At 38.3% G+C, this 14,447-nt stretch overlaps 5 protein-coding genes across 8 annotated transcripts; 3 read left to right on the forward strand and 2 right to left on the reverse strand.

Moving 5' to 3' along the window:
- Positions 1–766: 766 nt before the first annotated feature.
- On the forward strand, positions 767–4,388 carry LOC108007273 (protein ABHD18). Of its 3 annotated transcripts, XM_065864380.2 has the most exons (9): positions 818–966; positions 1,812–1,867; positions 2,256–2,523; positions 2,583–2,625; positions 2,895–3,007; positions 3,073–3,211; positions 3,270–3,359; positions 3,416–4,125; positions 4,188–4,388. In XM_065864380.2, the coding sequence occupies exons 6-9, from the start codon at positions 3,110–3,112 to the stop codon at positions 4,309–4,311; spliced, it is 1,026 nt and encodes a 341-aa protein (XP_065720452.2). In that variant the 5' UTR covers positions 818–966; positions 1,812–1,867; positions 2,256–2,523; positions 2,583–2,625; positions 2,895–3,007; positions 3,073–3,109; the 3' UTR covers positions 4,312–4,388. The 3 variants fall into 3 exon arrangements, with proteins under 3 accessions (XP_036671764.3, XP_065720452.2, XP_070851978.1); XM_070995877.1 differs by lacking the exon at positions 2,583–2,625; XM_036815869.3 differs by lacking the exons at positions 1,812–1,867; positions 2,583–2,625 and having other exon boundaries at positions 767–966.
- A 132-nt stretch (positions 4,389–4,520) lies between these two features.
- Positions 4,521–5,805, forward strand: LOC108005724 (alpha- and gamma-adaptin-binding protein p34). Its single transcript, XM_036814961.3, has 4 exons — positions 4,521–4,677; positions 5,005–5,201; positions 5,252–5,507; positions 5,566–5,805. Exons 1-4 carry the CDS (start codon positions 4,617–4,619, stop codon positions 5,745–5,747), a joined length of 696 nt encoding a protein of 231 aa, XP_036670856.3. The 5' UTR covers positions 4,521–4,616; the 3' UTR covers positions 5,748–5,805.
- A 42-nt stretch (positions 5,806–5,847) lies between these two features.
- Positions 5,848–9,531, reverse strand: Klc (kinesin light chain). Of its 2 annotated transcripts, none has more exons than XM_065864653.2 (6): positions 9,404–9,531; positions 7,342–7,968; positions 7,050–7,170; positions 6,504–6,983; positions 6,130–6,435; positions 5,848–6,068 (listed from the first exon to the last, which is right to left on the reverse strand). In XM_065864653.2, exons 2-6 carry the CDS (start codon positions 7,941–7,943, stop codon positions 6,051–6,053), a joined length of 1,527 nt encoding a protein of 508 aa, XP_065720725.1. In that variant the 5' UTR covers positions 7,944–7,968; positions 9,404–9,531; the 3' UTR covers positions 5,848–6,050. The 2 variants fall into 2 exon arrangements, with proteins under 2 accessions (XP_065720725.1, XP_065720726.1); XM_065864654.2 differs by lacking the exon at positions 9,404–9,531 and adding an exon at positions 9,333–9,350.
- A 24-nt stretch (positions 9,532–9,555) lies between these two features.
- On the forward strand, positions 9,556–12,675 carry LOC108016225 (ankyrin repeat domain-containing protein 11). Its single transcript, XM_065864652.2, has 4 exons — positions 9,556–9,693; positions 9,951–10,086; positions 10,567–12,185; positions 12,245–12,675. The coding sequence occupies exons 2-4, from the start codon at positions 9,954–9,956 to the stop codon at positions 12,416–12,418; spliced, it is 1,926 nt and encodes a 641-aa protein (XP_065720724.2). The 5' UTR covers positions 9,556–9,693; positions 9,951–9,953; the 3' UTR covers positions 12,419–12,675.
- Positions 12,499–14,200, reverse strand: LOC118877215 (uncharacterized). Its single transcript, XM_065864655.2, has 5 exons — positions 14,056–14,200; positions 13,914–13,997; positions 12,939–13,482; positions 12,669–12,877; positions 12,499–12,610 (listed from the first exon to the last, which is right to left on the reverse strand). Exons 1-5 carry the CDS (start codon positions 14,095–14,097, stop codon positions 12,560–12,562), a joined length of 930 nt encoding a protein of 309 aa, XP_065720727.2. The 5' UTR covers positions 14,098–14,200; the 3' UTR covers positions 12,499–12,559.
- Between the last annotated feature and the right edge of the window lie 247 nt (positions 14,201–14,447).

The following is a 14,447-nucleotide window of genomic DNA, read 5'->3' on the forward strand; positions in this document are numbered from 1 at the left end:
TTGTGCTATGGAATGGAATGGTAGTGTTTTAAAACACATTATTTTTTACTAAACATGAAATCATATTTTGTATCTCCCTCACCTTTGTTTTTAAGCTGCTTCTGACTTTAGGTCGACCGAGGCTGGCGTATTGATACGGGAGTCTATACCAGGCTCCCACGCCGCAACTGATGTCCATTTCGAGTAAAGATGTCGTGTTGTGCCGGATCGTAACTGCTGATGTGATGATACCAAATATCTATAGGACTGTCACCAGAAAAACCTGAATAGATCGAATGGCTCTTAGATTCAAAGGGAACTCTAACTCTGCTCATGCAGGGCTATAGTAAATACACAGGTTCTAATAAGCCTTTGGTACTACGTTTTTTATTGTGGAAGTACAAAGAGTCCTTGGGGCCATGAGAGTGCCCTCAGAATGGATCTCGAATCTCGTGCGGAAGTTAAAAACAGGATTTTTCTCCTTACTCCTAAGTTCTTGCAATTAAAAAAAAAACACATATCTTAATTTAAAATATACAGTTTTAGGCTTACACGTGTTATCAACGTTATTTTTAAATAGTAAAATTAGATTTTTTAATTATTGGGTAGAGCATATTTGAATTGTTCCACATTCCACCATTCCAAATCAATAATAAATCGTGTCACTACCCTGACATAAAAATCAAAACAAATTTGTAAAAATATACATTTTTATATTAGTTTTCAGATTGGTAGTCATATAAAAAATAAGAAACCGAAAATAGTTGTGTACATTTTAAAATTGCAAGTCTTATCACCATGGATGTTTCTACTCAATTATCGATAGTGCGATAAGGCCATCTCCATCGGGTTTATTATTATTTAGGCAAGGAAAACAAAAATTCGGCATTCGGCAATGCCTCCTAGTAAACTAGATAGTCTCTACCGGCGAATGCTGATAACGAGGTTCTTCGAAAAAGGGTGGGGAAAGCCGGAGAACTTGCGCAGGTGAGCGTTCTGTTTTTACAGAAGAATCACAAGAATTTGGTACTCTTCAGATTTTTACGTAATACTATTATAATTTGTACCCGGTTAAGGTTATTTATTTGGATGTACAAAACTATAGAAAAAGAATAGTTTGGCATGCGTGTAATAAATAAAAGATCTGATTTAGTTTCAGTTATGCTGGAACAAAGGTTGAAGATTTATTGCAACCGGTGTCCTATGTTTTTAACAAGTTCTTAAGTCAAATGCTAATCGGAGTATTCTCCAGCGGACCTAAGGTTTTTCTAACTTATTAACTCAGGTCTTAATCCCACATGGCATTGATAAATTGGACAACTAAATTTAGACCGGCAATCAATCTTTATGGCCCTAATACACGTTGGCTAGAATGTGCATGCTTGTTATCACTAGACGTCGGATTATACATATGTGACATCATTTTAAAAACATCCATATTTCTGTAATACCTGATTTGTTATAAATTTATGGTATTAATCCATAGTTGAATTAAGGCTAGAGGTAATTATGATTTTTTAAATAAAATTATTAACCAATCAAGTATTACTGTAAACCGGATGTTAAGATTAGATGTAAAATCACTAATACCAAAATGAATATGTTACTAAATACAATTCTATCAACTTGGTAATTTATTGAACTTCAGGTTAACATTTTCTGTTATATCATTTCAAAAAGTATATTTAAATGGTCAATCATACTATGTTTACAAAAAAGGTGTGGTTTATACATGTTACAGTTTTTAGTTAAATTCATTACATGGAATTTTATATGAGATGTAGATTACTTATTTTTTTGTTTTACGAAGCCATTATTAATCTACATTTCAGTGCCCTTCAACCAGTGGACACTGGATATGACAACAATTTTTTATTCTCACGTACAGGTTAGTGGGAATTAAACTTTCAACAGAAAAGGTCGTTTTATCAAAATTGTATATGTTAATTGATCTAGGTTTTTAAAAATTATCGCTTCTCATTAAATGCATTAGCTTTTTAATTGCCCAGTTGCTTTTATTAATTAAAATTTCCATTCCTTACCCTAAGCAGCAATACTTTAGAAAAAATTTGGTTTAAGGAAATTGTATATTGAAAATTGAAACAGTAATTAGAAAAGATTCCTGAAGTTCAATCATGCATACACCTATTTTATCTAAAAAGTGCTCATTAAAATACCAAAATAGTTTTATTTTTTTTATTAGTGGTATTATTAGAGCCCATCTTTTAATATATAAACCTTCATTAATTGTCTTTGCTTTACAACAATTGTTTCAGAGTATTTCAGTTCCGAAAAATAATATCGAATAGGGAATTGTGTTTCAAGCTAGTTCCTCGGGACTATCCGGTGGAGATCACAAAGAAACATATTTATGCGGAGAGCACCCTAATAGAAGGCCAATTTAAAACCCCCCTTGAGTTACATTTGCCTGGAGTTGTTCCAAAAGAATCCCAACAGGCGCATTTCCAATTGTTGATCCCGAACAAGTGGAAAAATGAAAAGCACAAGCCGGTATGCATTCACTTGGCTGGAACTGGTGATCATGTAAGTACCATTGATGGGTCCGTGCTTCAAATCGAATAATGTCTGTTTACTTTCAATAGAGGCCAGATGTCAGGCGATCGGCCTATCAGCATTTAGCCAAAAGTGGGTCCCTCAAAATAAAAACTTTTCAGTTGTGTCACTTTGTATTATCTTGTACAATTTAGATTTCTTTTAACTTTTAATACCTCTATTTGATTTCCCTGAAATTAAGAGTCATTTAATTGGTGGATAATCTTTCTATTTTTAACTATTTTTGATTCCTGCATAAAAATAATTTCCTTTGGGACCATTTCAACCTTATTTTTATGACAATAGATATAAAATCCAGTTGTTCTTTAAATCCATAAAGTAACATTTTTAAATTTTTTCAGTTCTTTTGGAGGAGAAGAAATTTCATAGCGAAACCCCTTCTGAAGGATGCCAACATTGGATCCATAATACTTGAAAACCCGTTTTATGGTCTAAGAAAACCAAATAACCAAACGTAAGTTTAATTGATAAATAGATTCTCTTAAATTCTGGTAAATAATATTTTCTATTTTTATATAGACGATCCAACCTTCATAATGTGTCTGATATCTTCGTGATGGGTGGGTGCCTCATACTTGAGTGCCTTGTTCTGCTTCATTGGTGTGAAAGGAATGGATTCGGTCCTCTAGGCGTTACTGGATTATCAATGGGCGGACATGTAAGTTAATGTTTATGAAAACCATTACTTGATTTCTAAACCTATTTCTATTTTTCAGATGGCATCACTTGCTGCAACTAATTGGCCAAAGCCGTTGGTACTTGTACCATGCCTATCCTGGTCCACCGCCTCTGCTGTTTTTACCACTGTAAGTGTGGTTAAAATAATATCAACCAATCAAATTCAAATCAAATCCTTTCTTAGGGAGTAATGAGTCAATCCATCAACTGGGATATGTTGGAAACGCAATACTTCTCTGACGGACAGTATAGGGAACGGCTATCCAAAATGGTCACAGTGATAGACGATGCGTTTTCAGCGGGCCAAAGTTTCATCCAAAACTTCAACCAATCTCTGCAAGAACTGAAAGAAGACATAAGTGATACGAGGAAGATCCAGGAACATGAGAACAGCAATACCTGTGGCGACAAATATGAAACACAGGGCATATGCGCTCAAGAAGACAGTTCAATATTCCTAACCAAGTCTCTGAAGAACACAAAACTTGACTCTGAAAACCTGACAATAGATATTAAGGACACCCTCAGTAAAAAGGTCGCGATCGAAACAGATGAACCTTCTAAGGAGACGGGGTCAGCGTTGACAAACCTCATGAAATTCATTCTCCCCCTTTCGGCGCAAAACAAATCCGATAAAATAGATATAACCAAGACGAATTGGTGGGAACGGGAGGCGCTCCAGTTTATGCGTGGAATGATGGACGAGTGCACCCATCTGAAGAACTTCTCGGTTCCCTTCGATACCTCTCTGATAATTGCGGTATGCGCAAAGGATGATGCCTATGTGCCGCGGGAAGGATGTTCCAGCCTCGAGGATATATGGCCCGGAGCAGAGGTACGATACTTGGATGCTGGTCATGTGAGCGCCTACGTTCTGCACCAGAAACTGTTTAGGTGGGTACAACCTTCCCTTGTTTTATTAAAGATCTATAGTTTTTTATTTCAATTATTTTCAGATCCTGCATTATAGAGGCTTTTGAAAGGGCAAAGAAGGTCTATGAAAATGACATTGGCGAAGGCCCAAAATGTGATATAACCTATCAGCAATTGTTGAAAAAGTATGACAAAAATATTCAGTAATAATAAGTTAGTAAAATTTATACAAAATAAAGAATACGTTGCCATATAAAAAAAGGTTTAGAATTTTTAAAAATAAAGCTCTTTTTATTTTGGGGTGGGCACTGTTCAAAAAATAAAAAATGTGGGTTTACAAAAATATTTCATGTTTTATAAATCTTTTAACTAAATAACGATACAAATTCGGTAGTACAAATCTAAGCTTTTTCTTTTGGCCAAATCGGAACTTTGCACTGTTAAGATCTGGTCACACTCGAGTATAGCTTTTTGTTTTTGTTGACTGAAACAAATAAAGAAATTTTGATAAAATGGATCCGGTTGTCTTGGTTTTGTCTTACGGAGCTACTCCTCCTATGGAAATAGTCGAAAGTATGAATAGTTTACTTGATTAGTTACTAACAATTATTTAAAGGCATTGCATTGGGTGTCAGGGAATTCTCACGTTGTTGCAGCTTTGTTTATTTGTTTATTAAAATAGTTCCACAATTTTGTGAGTAATACCTACTTACCAAAGTTCACAGAAGGATGCTAATTAAATTAAACCATCTTGAACCAAAAAACACTAAAGGACTTTGAGAAAAGCATTATTGGGCTATAAAAGTCCTACACAGAAAGGGGGATAAGGCATTTATCTGAAAAGCCAAGATGTTGTTATTTATTCCTCATATCTCACCAATATATCATTTATTTTTTCAGATATTTTCTCCGAAGTGGACCAACCCAAAGAAGCTACTTCAACAGAGTGTTCACTGAACTGTTATAGATGCATTATTAAAACCAAGTACTACAACACCTCAATCAATTTAGTACCTTTTTCTGGAAAACTGGAAAGTGTTCCGGAGAAAATTTTACAGGCAACTGAAGCGTTAATCATTTACTTTGACTCCAAAGATGTAAGTAATATTAAATACTTAGAGAGCTTTGTATAATGAGATTCTTGCAGAGTTCGTTTATTGAAACTATTCCCAAGACGTTAGCAAAAAATGAGCAGATCCAATTGGGATTTCTGCTAACGTCTTCTACTTCAGAAGAAAGAGGATTGTCCTTCGGGGAAATAAAAGAGCGAACAAATTTCTTTTTCGACATCATTACACTGAAAAGTAATGTTGAGAGCGACTCTGATGAAACGGAAAGGGACTACGAAGAAGTTGTAGAAGGTTTAAAAAATGTAGTTTGGTCCAATGTCAAGTTTGGGTCTGGTAAGTACAAATACATTCTCTTGTAAACCATAATTAATCTGATCTATTTTATTTTCAGAACACAAAGAAGATATCAGTTCTGACGAGTTGGATAGTCAATTGAAAGACTTTGAAAACCTACTTCTCACTGCGCAAAGTTTACGTAATGATACTAGCCTTACCCGAGAACAATTTCTTGACAGAGCTGAGCAGTTTGCCGGAATTGTATCCTCAATTTTAAACGACAATGATAGCGAGTAAGCAAACTTATTGTACTGTTTGTTACCATTAATAAATTTTAAGTTGAATTCCATCGCAATTTATAGCTTTTAATTATGGACCACCACACACAAAAAACCCGTTTAGTTAAATATATTTGGTTTATTATTAAAAGCGGTACATATTTTTTTGACGAAATAACAAGGTATAAAACGTTGTTTATTTGCTAATGTATGCTTGAGAGCTTATGTATATTAAGGAATGAATAAATAAAGTGTGTGTTTGTTGTTAACTTTCAATCATAAACATAAAGATTCCGTTGTGGGCGATGAACAAATAATATTTTCATGGTTTCGCATTTTTCTGCAACGATAAAGATCAAGGTTTATAATCTGCGGTTAGCTATCAGAACTTGGGGTATTACCTCTTCGGAGAAATCCATATCCTCTTTAATTGCCTTTGATCGTCGCTTTTCGTTTGAAGTTAGCAGTTGTGAGACCTTTGTTTGTTTAGCTAGATCGTAGGCTTCTTTTTTACTTCTCATTGCACAGTCTTCCAGGGTCTCAGCAGCTTCAAACATGCCTTGACGCCGGTAAAGTGCTCCCAGATTTTTTAGAGTGGTTGTTACCGTGGGGGAATCCACTTTAGCAGCCTTATGCCAACCGCCGTATTCGCCGTATGGTGTGTTCTCCCTGTTATCAAATTTGTGCTCCTCACGCTCCTCGGCCACCTGAAAGTCAAGGTTTGCAGCCGGTCTTTGTAGTATTTGCTTGGCCAAAAAGTAAAACAAAAACTTACCTGCCAAATGGGCTTGTTTTTGCTGTCAATCGCTCCGAACTCACGTTCGTGGGCTCGCGTCAAGACCTGCTTATAAAGGATTTCGGCCTCGGTGTATCTTCCTTGCTTCAAATAGCAGCCAGCGAGGTTGTTCTTTGTCTTGGCCACATTTGGATCATCGGGACCCAGTTTTGATTCGTAGATGTCGAGAGCTCGCTGGTAGTACTTCTCAACCTCGTCGTATTTGCCCTGATTCTGGCACAGCAAGGCGAGGTTGTTGAGTTGCTTAGCAACATCGGGATGATCCTTTCCCAGGACCTTCTCGCGGATCTCCAAGGCACGCTTGCAAAGAGGCTCGGCATCTTTGTACTTTCCCCGTTTGCCGTAGAGGACGGCCAAATTGTTCAACGTGGCCGCCACGGCTGGGTGATTCTCCCCCAGAGTCTTTCCTCGAATCGACAGCGCGTCGTTCAGCAAATTGGCGGCCTCTTTATACTTGTTCTGAATGGCATGAAGTGTTTTTAATTAACGAATGTATGAATTAAGTTAATCAAAGCAAAGACGTACCTGATCACGATACACGAGTGCCAGAATATTCAGCATTGTGGCTACATCGGGATGGTCGTGGCCACTTGTCTTTTCGAGATCTTCCAAAGCTTGTTTGCAGAGGGGAACGGCTACTTCATACCTAAATATAGATACAATTATTATGAAAATGATTGAGAGATGTGCTATAAATAAAAACTTGGAGTTTTCAGTCGGTAAGTCAAATTAAATTAAATAAATTTGAACTTGCTGTTAACCATAGTTTTCTATCTTCTTAATCGCAAGTAAGGGAATATTTTTGGATGAAACGTACCTGCCCTGCGATGCGTACTGAATGACCAGATTGTGCAGAGTTCGCAGACGTGCTGGAATCTCGTAGCCGGAAGTCTGGTTGGCGAACTGGCTGGGCGGAGTGGGCGACATGTTGTTGCGGTCCTCGTTCTCCTCGTCCGGAAACAGCTCCACCACCGGATCGGTGCGCGACTTCTCGCATGTGTCGTCCTGCTCCTGATTTTCGTCGTACTTCTTCACGGAGGCCATGAACTCCAGGTGCTTCTTCTCCTCCTCCAGTTGGGCGACCAGCTGCTCGGATGCCTGGAACTTCTGCTGCGTATTAGCCAGCTCGTCGCGGAGCCAGGCGTTCTCCTGGTGCAGGCGGCGCACCTGTGTCTTGAGCTTTTGCTTCTCGGCCTCGATGTTCTGCAGATGGGACGTCAGGGCCATCATCACCTGAGCCTCACTAAGGCCCAGTTCGATGTTCTCGATGTTCTTCCGCAGCATGTCCGACTTTTCGTTGTCCTTCTGGACCTCTGCGATTCCGTTCATAATCGAAACATGCTCCACTCGCAAGGCTTCGAGGCCTTGGAGGACTGTTTTCGTATTGGTTATTATTTCGTCCTGCGACATTTGCGTCATTTTGCCGATTTTCTCAATTTTCTGTCTGCAAAACATACACAAAATCCTTATTAAAAAGTGCTTGAACCAACCTTGGAAATCTTTAAGTGTAATAACATGAATGATCTCTGATCTTATAGATGTTAGTTTCGGTATTTAATGTGTTTTACAGCCTGTATGATTTTATAGCTTTGGAGACAATCATTTTAACCGTGTATAAAATGATTCAAGCTGCGTTAATCAATACAATGAAAAAGAAAATTGGTAGTGCGCATGTTCGATAAGAAAGGGGGGTTGCAAATCGAAAACTGCCGCTTTATTATATTCGTATTTACGATAACTTTTGGGAAAGTAATATTAAAGGACTAAATCGTAGGAATAACATGAAATACAAGTCAAGTGTGGGTCTTATAGCCAATTGGAATTTATTCCTTAAAAATCCGATTTGGTTTGTAATGTTTTACAAGGGGAAAATAAGGGTGGGTAAATATTCGATTTATATCGAATATGTCCTTCTAGGACCTAAACTTGTTTTATTATTTATCAACATAGCCGGTGAAATTTACATAAACATGTCACTTTTATACAAAGTATTAATGCCTAATTGAATCGTTTATTATAGGTATAATTATGGGCGAAAGTTAATTACACTTGGCGTCATGCAATAAACAAAAAATGAATGAAAATAACTGCTTACATCAACACCAAGAAGACGATGTCTTTAAAGACCGAAGCTTTTAATACCCTAACAGACTTGTTCAAAATATTACCACAAGAGTAGTCTACAATTAGATATTGGTATTATACAGTATTTCTATTATCTTAGTCTTTCGTCACACGCCTTTCGAATTGGAAATCTATGTAGATTGCGTAAAAAGAGATTGTGAGTCGTATATGACGGGATCACTCGATTCTTTATCAAGATCAACAAAGTTTTCCCACCTTTTCAGCCGGAAAAGCTTCTGGCAGTGGGTTTAATATTACAAATAGGGTTAGAACACCCTAGCTCACTTTATTCCAGTCTCTTAAAAAAGTGAGTCACTTTATGTACATTAATCCATTAACACATAAACATAAAGTTTCGGTGCATTAGACACTCGATTCCACATTCGTCACTAGTACGGCAAGAGTAGGGGCGGCAAATGCGCCTCTAGTTTCTGTTTATTTTTGCCACACGAGATGCAGATGGGGTACTTTCCCAATCGGACTCAATTATTTATGTAAAATGGATCATATTTTCCAGCACAAACTTTTCTTCAAGTGGCAGCCGTGGTTATATTTACTTGCAACATACACACATACGCACCAGTACATATGTTTATGTGTGCGTGCATAGAATTTTGCTTTCAAAATGCCGTTTATTGCTAATAGATGATATCTTGGAGTGCTTTTAAATATTTGCCTTATTACCAGCTGTATTGCTTTGCAAACTCCTTAAATAATCCTAATTTAACAACGAATTTTTTATAAAAATAACTTACACTGCAACACTTCTAAAATAAAACCGAGTGTGACCGTAGTCAGGGCGTTGAGATATCTTCGTTACGATTCTGTATTTTTAGCCGTTCGACCAGCGGTCATACTGCCAAGAGCAGAAACGCAGTGGAATCGGAACACGAACTAGATAAATAACTTCGGTTTGATGAAAAAAGCGAAAATTACAATTTCCTCAATAATTAATTGAAAAATACATAATCATGATCCTTCAGAAAAACAGTAACCATCAATATAATGTTCGAAAGCGACAGAGAAACGCACTTTGTTGGAGGAGGTACATTTTTAGTTCAGGAACTAATATTAATAAAGAATTTAAAATTTTTGTGTACCATTTATATTAATTTAAATGTGTTTATATTTAAGCATTTGCAATAACATAATTGTTCATAGATCTACATTAATATATTCGCAAGCCGGCGTATTTATGCATTCAAGATACGGTCGCACTATTAATTTTGTATTAAATTTTGTAAGACTTTAACAAGTCTCTGTTTTTGTTCTATATTTTAATTTTTACAAACTGAACAAAAGAGTATGCCACCCCCAAGACCGAAGGGGATAGGATTTAATACAGGAGCTACCCAACCTAGATCGAATTCAAATACGCCGATGTCTGAAAGGCAGCAAATACGCCTTATTCAAATGACAGCCACCACCTCTTCGACAGGTAAATATACAAAAAGTGAAGTGGAAAACAATGTTTTCATGTTTGCTTCATCGGGTATCCGGAGTAGTTAGAATTATTTGCCCAGCATATTTTATTTTGGTCCCCAAAGCGCAATTCATGCCGTGGGAACTTAGCTTCCTACATATCTACATACAGAAATGGTACTACACCTTCTACATATGTACACAAATGTATCTGATTCTCTACGCACGTAAAACAGGAATAAAGTAAGGTACAAGTATCCGAAAAACTGGTTTCGACTTTTTGTTACTCAATTCCCTGCTAAGAAGCACTTCTTTCAATATTTAAATTTGTAATACATTGACTAAAACCAGAAAAGTTTTTTTTTATGAAATCAAACAAAATTACAAAGAACACAAAAAATAATATCTGTTTGATCCCATCTTACTATGCCACATATTACTGCAACATAAATCTCACAGCCGTCAAATGTATTGTATAAGATTCTCGCTCTTGCAGATTCATCCCGCACCAATTTAAAGAAGAATGAATCCAAGAAAGGAGACACCGATACTGATGAGACCTGCCTGAACGAGAAGCAAGAGGTCCTGGACAGCAAAGACAAGTCTTCGGCGGAGGAAAGCAGCAACGATGGTAAAAACAGCGATTCGAATCATCAGGGTACTTCGGCGGCCAAGCGTTGTTACTCAGACATAGAGGAGGACTACGAGGAATCTGGGGAGGACGTGAAGAAAAAGAAGCGCAAGGACTCGGAGCATGGCAAGGACCTGAAGGGGGCCTCCCTAAAACTTTCCTCCAGGGTGGAAAAGGGTTCCAAGCTAGCGGCGACGAAGGGATCCCCATCAGGAAATAAAAGCAGTACATCTAGCAGTGCCGACAAGGAGCAGGCGGAGACTAGTAAGAATGTGGACATCGAGAACGAAACTGAGTGCAGCGATGATTACAAGAGTAACGACAGCCTGTACAACGGAGGACTCAAGGTGCCGCCACTGAAGATTGTGATCCCGCAACAGAACTGCTCCATCGACACCGAGGGCAATGTGCTGAGGACCGGCAAGGTGACAGCCTCCCGCAATGCGGCCCTGCCCTATGTGGTTAGCTCCAACAGCGATTCCATCGACACCGTTCTAACCAATCAATCTATTAGTCCGCACGAGAGTCCCCAGAAGAGCAACAGCATTTGCTCCACAGTCCTGGACGACAAGAACATAAAGCTCTTTAATGATGAAAAGAATCTGAGAGTCCTGCGCAGCTCTCATCGCACAGGAGTGACTAGTGTTGAGCGCAGTTCCAATAACTCCTCCCCGCAAATGCAGAGCAGCTCCCCATCGCCGGCGTCATCCAATCATGCCAACGATCCTGCGGATGTGAAGCTACCCTATGGCAACATGACTTCTAGTCCGATCCCGCAAGGCCACCAGTTTGACCAGGAGACAATCACCAATGTTCCAAGCCCCTCGACGTCATCAACTTCCTCGTCTAAGGAGATAAATCCCTCAAACGTGGAACTCCATCCGCGAAAGCGTAAGATACGGCCGAAGAACACCGACGACAGTTCGAAGAACTCGAATGCCGCAGATTCCGGAGTGAATTCCGAAGAATCACACCCGCATGACCATCCGTTCACCAATGGCTTCCAGATGTTCTTGAGCATCCGTCGTCAGATCGAGAAGAAGTGGAAGAGCTTGTATCCGGTGAAGCCAAGACCTCCGCAGGGATACAACGACTATCTTCTGACGAAGAAAACGTACTTATTAAGTCGCAATGCGGATACTTCAAGTCCGGATATTCCTCGCACTGTACCGCAGGCCATGGAAAGTATTTATCAGGACCAGGAGAAGGCCAGGCAAAACTTGATCCAAGCGCACACCGTGGAGCGTGAAAAACTGTGCATGAACGTTGAGCAGGAGATAATACGGGTCCACTCGAAGGCTGCTAGGAGCATATCTGGCCAACCGGCTCCCTATTCCGTTTGTACATACTTAAAGGACGATGAGGTCTACAACATGATCACTCCAGAGCAGGACGAAAAGGAAAAGAGTGCTCGCTGTCGATTCAATGGGCGGTTGCTACTCAGCTGGTTGCAAGACGTCGACGATAAGTGGGAGAAAATCAAGGTTCGTTTACCCACTTAGTTAATTTCCTTTGCGATTATTTATTCATATTATTCTTTCAGGAATCCATGGTGTTGCGGCATCATAACGAGGCCGAAAGTCTGCACGCCGTTCAGGTCATGGATTGGAATTTATTCGCGAAACGAAATAGGCTCTGCGACAATCCGATTGATGTTAATTTGGAACACGTTCCGATCGTTTCAGTTGGAGACGATTTTGACACATTGCCGACATAACTGACAAATTGAAATTAATAAATTGTTACAAAATTAAAAGCACAGGAATGTGTTTTCCTAAAAGTTTTGTAAATTAGATATACTTTCGAAACTGTTTTATTTAGATTAGGTTTTACGTGAAAAACTGAATTGATTTAGCCCTTAACGTGCATTTAAGTTATCCACAATAATTCTTGCATATGTAACCATGTCCTGTAAATAAAGTAGGTATGAAATTTGATATATAGCAATATATATATTAAAATCTTACTTCACAATTTTCGGACTGTTTGTTCTTGGAAATGATTTGTTGGAGAGTAGACAGGATTTCCTCGCGTTTGTCGGTAGAAAGTTTTAGGTCTGATTCCAGCGAAAGTGATGATAGTGCGAAAAGAGTGGTTTCTGTTTTGATATCAAAGTCCTCAACGGGTTTAAGGTTGTCCACTAGCACCGGAAATACGTCTTCTTTTAGAAAATCATCTGCGGGATAAAGGTAAAGATTTCACGTAAATTGAAGAGTTTAAAAGCGATTCCCACATACCTTTAACAGATTGGTCGATTGATGATAAAGATGCGATGAGGAACGCAGCTTTAACGTAGACGTTTACATTTGCAATTTTTAAGCAGGTTATCAGAGCACTGATACCCTGGATTCGCTTAAACTCAAGGTATCCAGGCTCAAAGTTCCGTATCAGCGTTGATATTGCGTACAAGGAACATCGTACTATGTTTTGATCGGTATCACTCAAATTCTTCAGAAGAACAGGTAGGAATTTATCGTTTACGAGGGCGTTCTGGCAAAACACATTGTTTTGCGCCACCTCGGCAACCGTGTTGAGGGCCGCGGATCGTATTTCGATGTCCACACCAGTTGTTATATAGCGAAGTAATGTTGCTGTTCCGCCCAGCTTCACCAGGGAGATGGCATTATCAATGTCGTCGATGTGGCTCCTTATGACATCTAAGCTTTCGATCTGGTCGTCTGTGCTGGCCTGAGGACTGTCCAATATGAACAAAGCTTCTTTCATAACCGCCACAGCATCCACTGTCATGGCATTCAGGGCATTGGCCAAAAATTGAGTTCTCTGAAATAATATGTGTTTTACAGTCACAAGATTAAATAGAGCAAAGGCTAGGATTGACTAAAACGGATCTAAGCTTTATTATAGGGTACATATAAGCTGAAATTTATAAAAGGTTTGGCGGTAAAGATAAGATAATTTGACAGATGTCAATATTAGGAAATAACTTTTCAATTATATATGACGCGAATAAATAACATGCTAATTTTTTAATTATTTCGGGTTTCCAGTAATTTGAAGAATACCCTAAAATATGAATAGAATTCCAGCTGAGAGTAGCACATGGCCATTGGCCAAAGTTCTAGATTATTCGACTGACTTACTGTAAGCAGTCCCGATTATTGATCTATCTATCGACAAGTTACTATTATTCACTGTCATATAAATAATTATACATAACTCTATTGAAATTCAAGATAGAAATGTTTACAAACCTCAACATCTGCTGTTTCGTCCAACTTTGGAATTTCCGCATTAGGATTTGGATCGTGGTGTTGCACTGTATATTTCAGCACATTCTAGGGAAAGGAGATATTTAAATGGTTTTTCATAAAAAAGAGGGTTCTAATACAATACCTGCAAACTTAAAGCTCCTCTGGGTACGTTGGGATCGGCCATTTCAAAAAATAAACAGATTGCCTCGGAAACGCAAAATAATTTTTGTTTTTGACATTAATTAGTGATGGTATTGTGGGTTATCGCACATGACCGATAATAAAATTGTCAGTCAGAAAACAGAAACAAATATTTTTGAATAAAAAATTAATTTAACAAATTACACACACCCAATTTAATATAAATTAGTATTAAAACAATATTTTAAAATATATATTATATCATATTCTCATATATTTAAACCACCTGTTTTCTCAGACCCTCTCTGTTTTCCCAACCTGTTCCAGTTCCACGTTCCACCTGGTTTCGGCAACATTTGTGCGGTGCAGATAGTCCCCAATCATATGTTTATA

The sequence above is a fragment of the Drosophila suzukii genome, chromosome 3 (assembly GCF_043229965.1).
Source record: "Drosophila suzukii chromosome 3, CBGP_Dsuzu_IsoJpt1.0, whole genome shotgun sequence".
NCBI classification, from domain to species: Eukaryota; Metazoa; Arthropoda; class Insecta; order Diptera; family Drosophilidae; genus Drosophila; species Drosophila suzukii.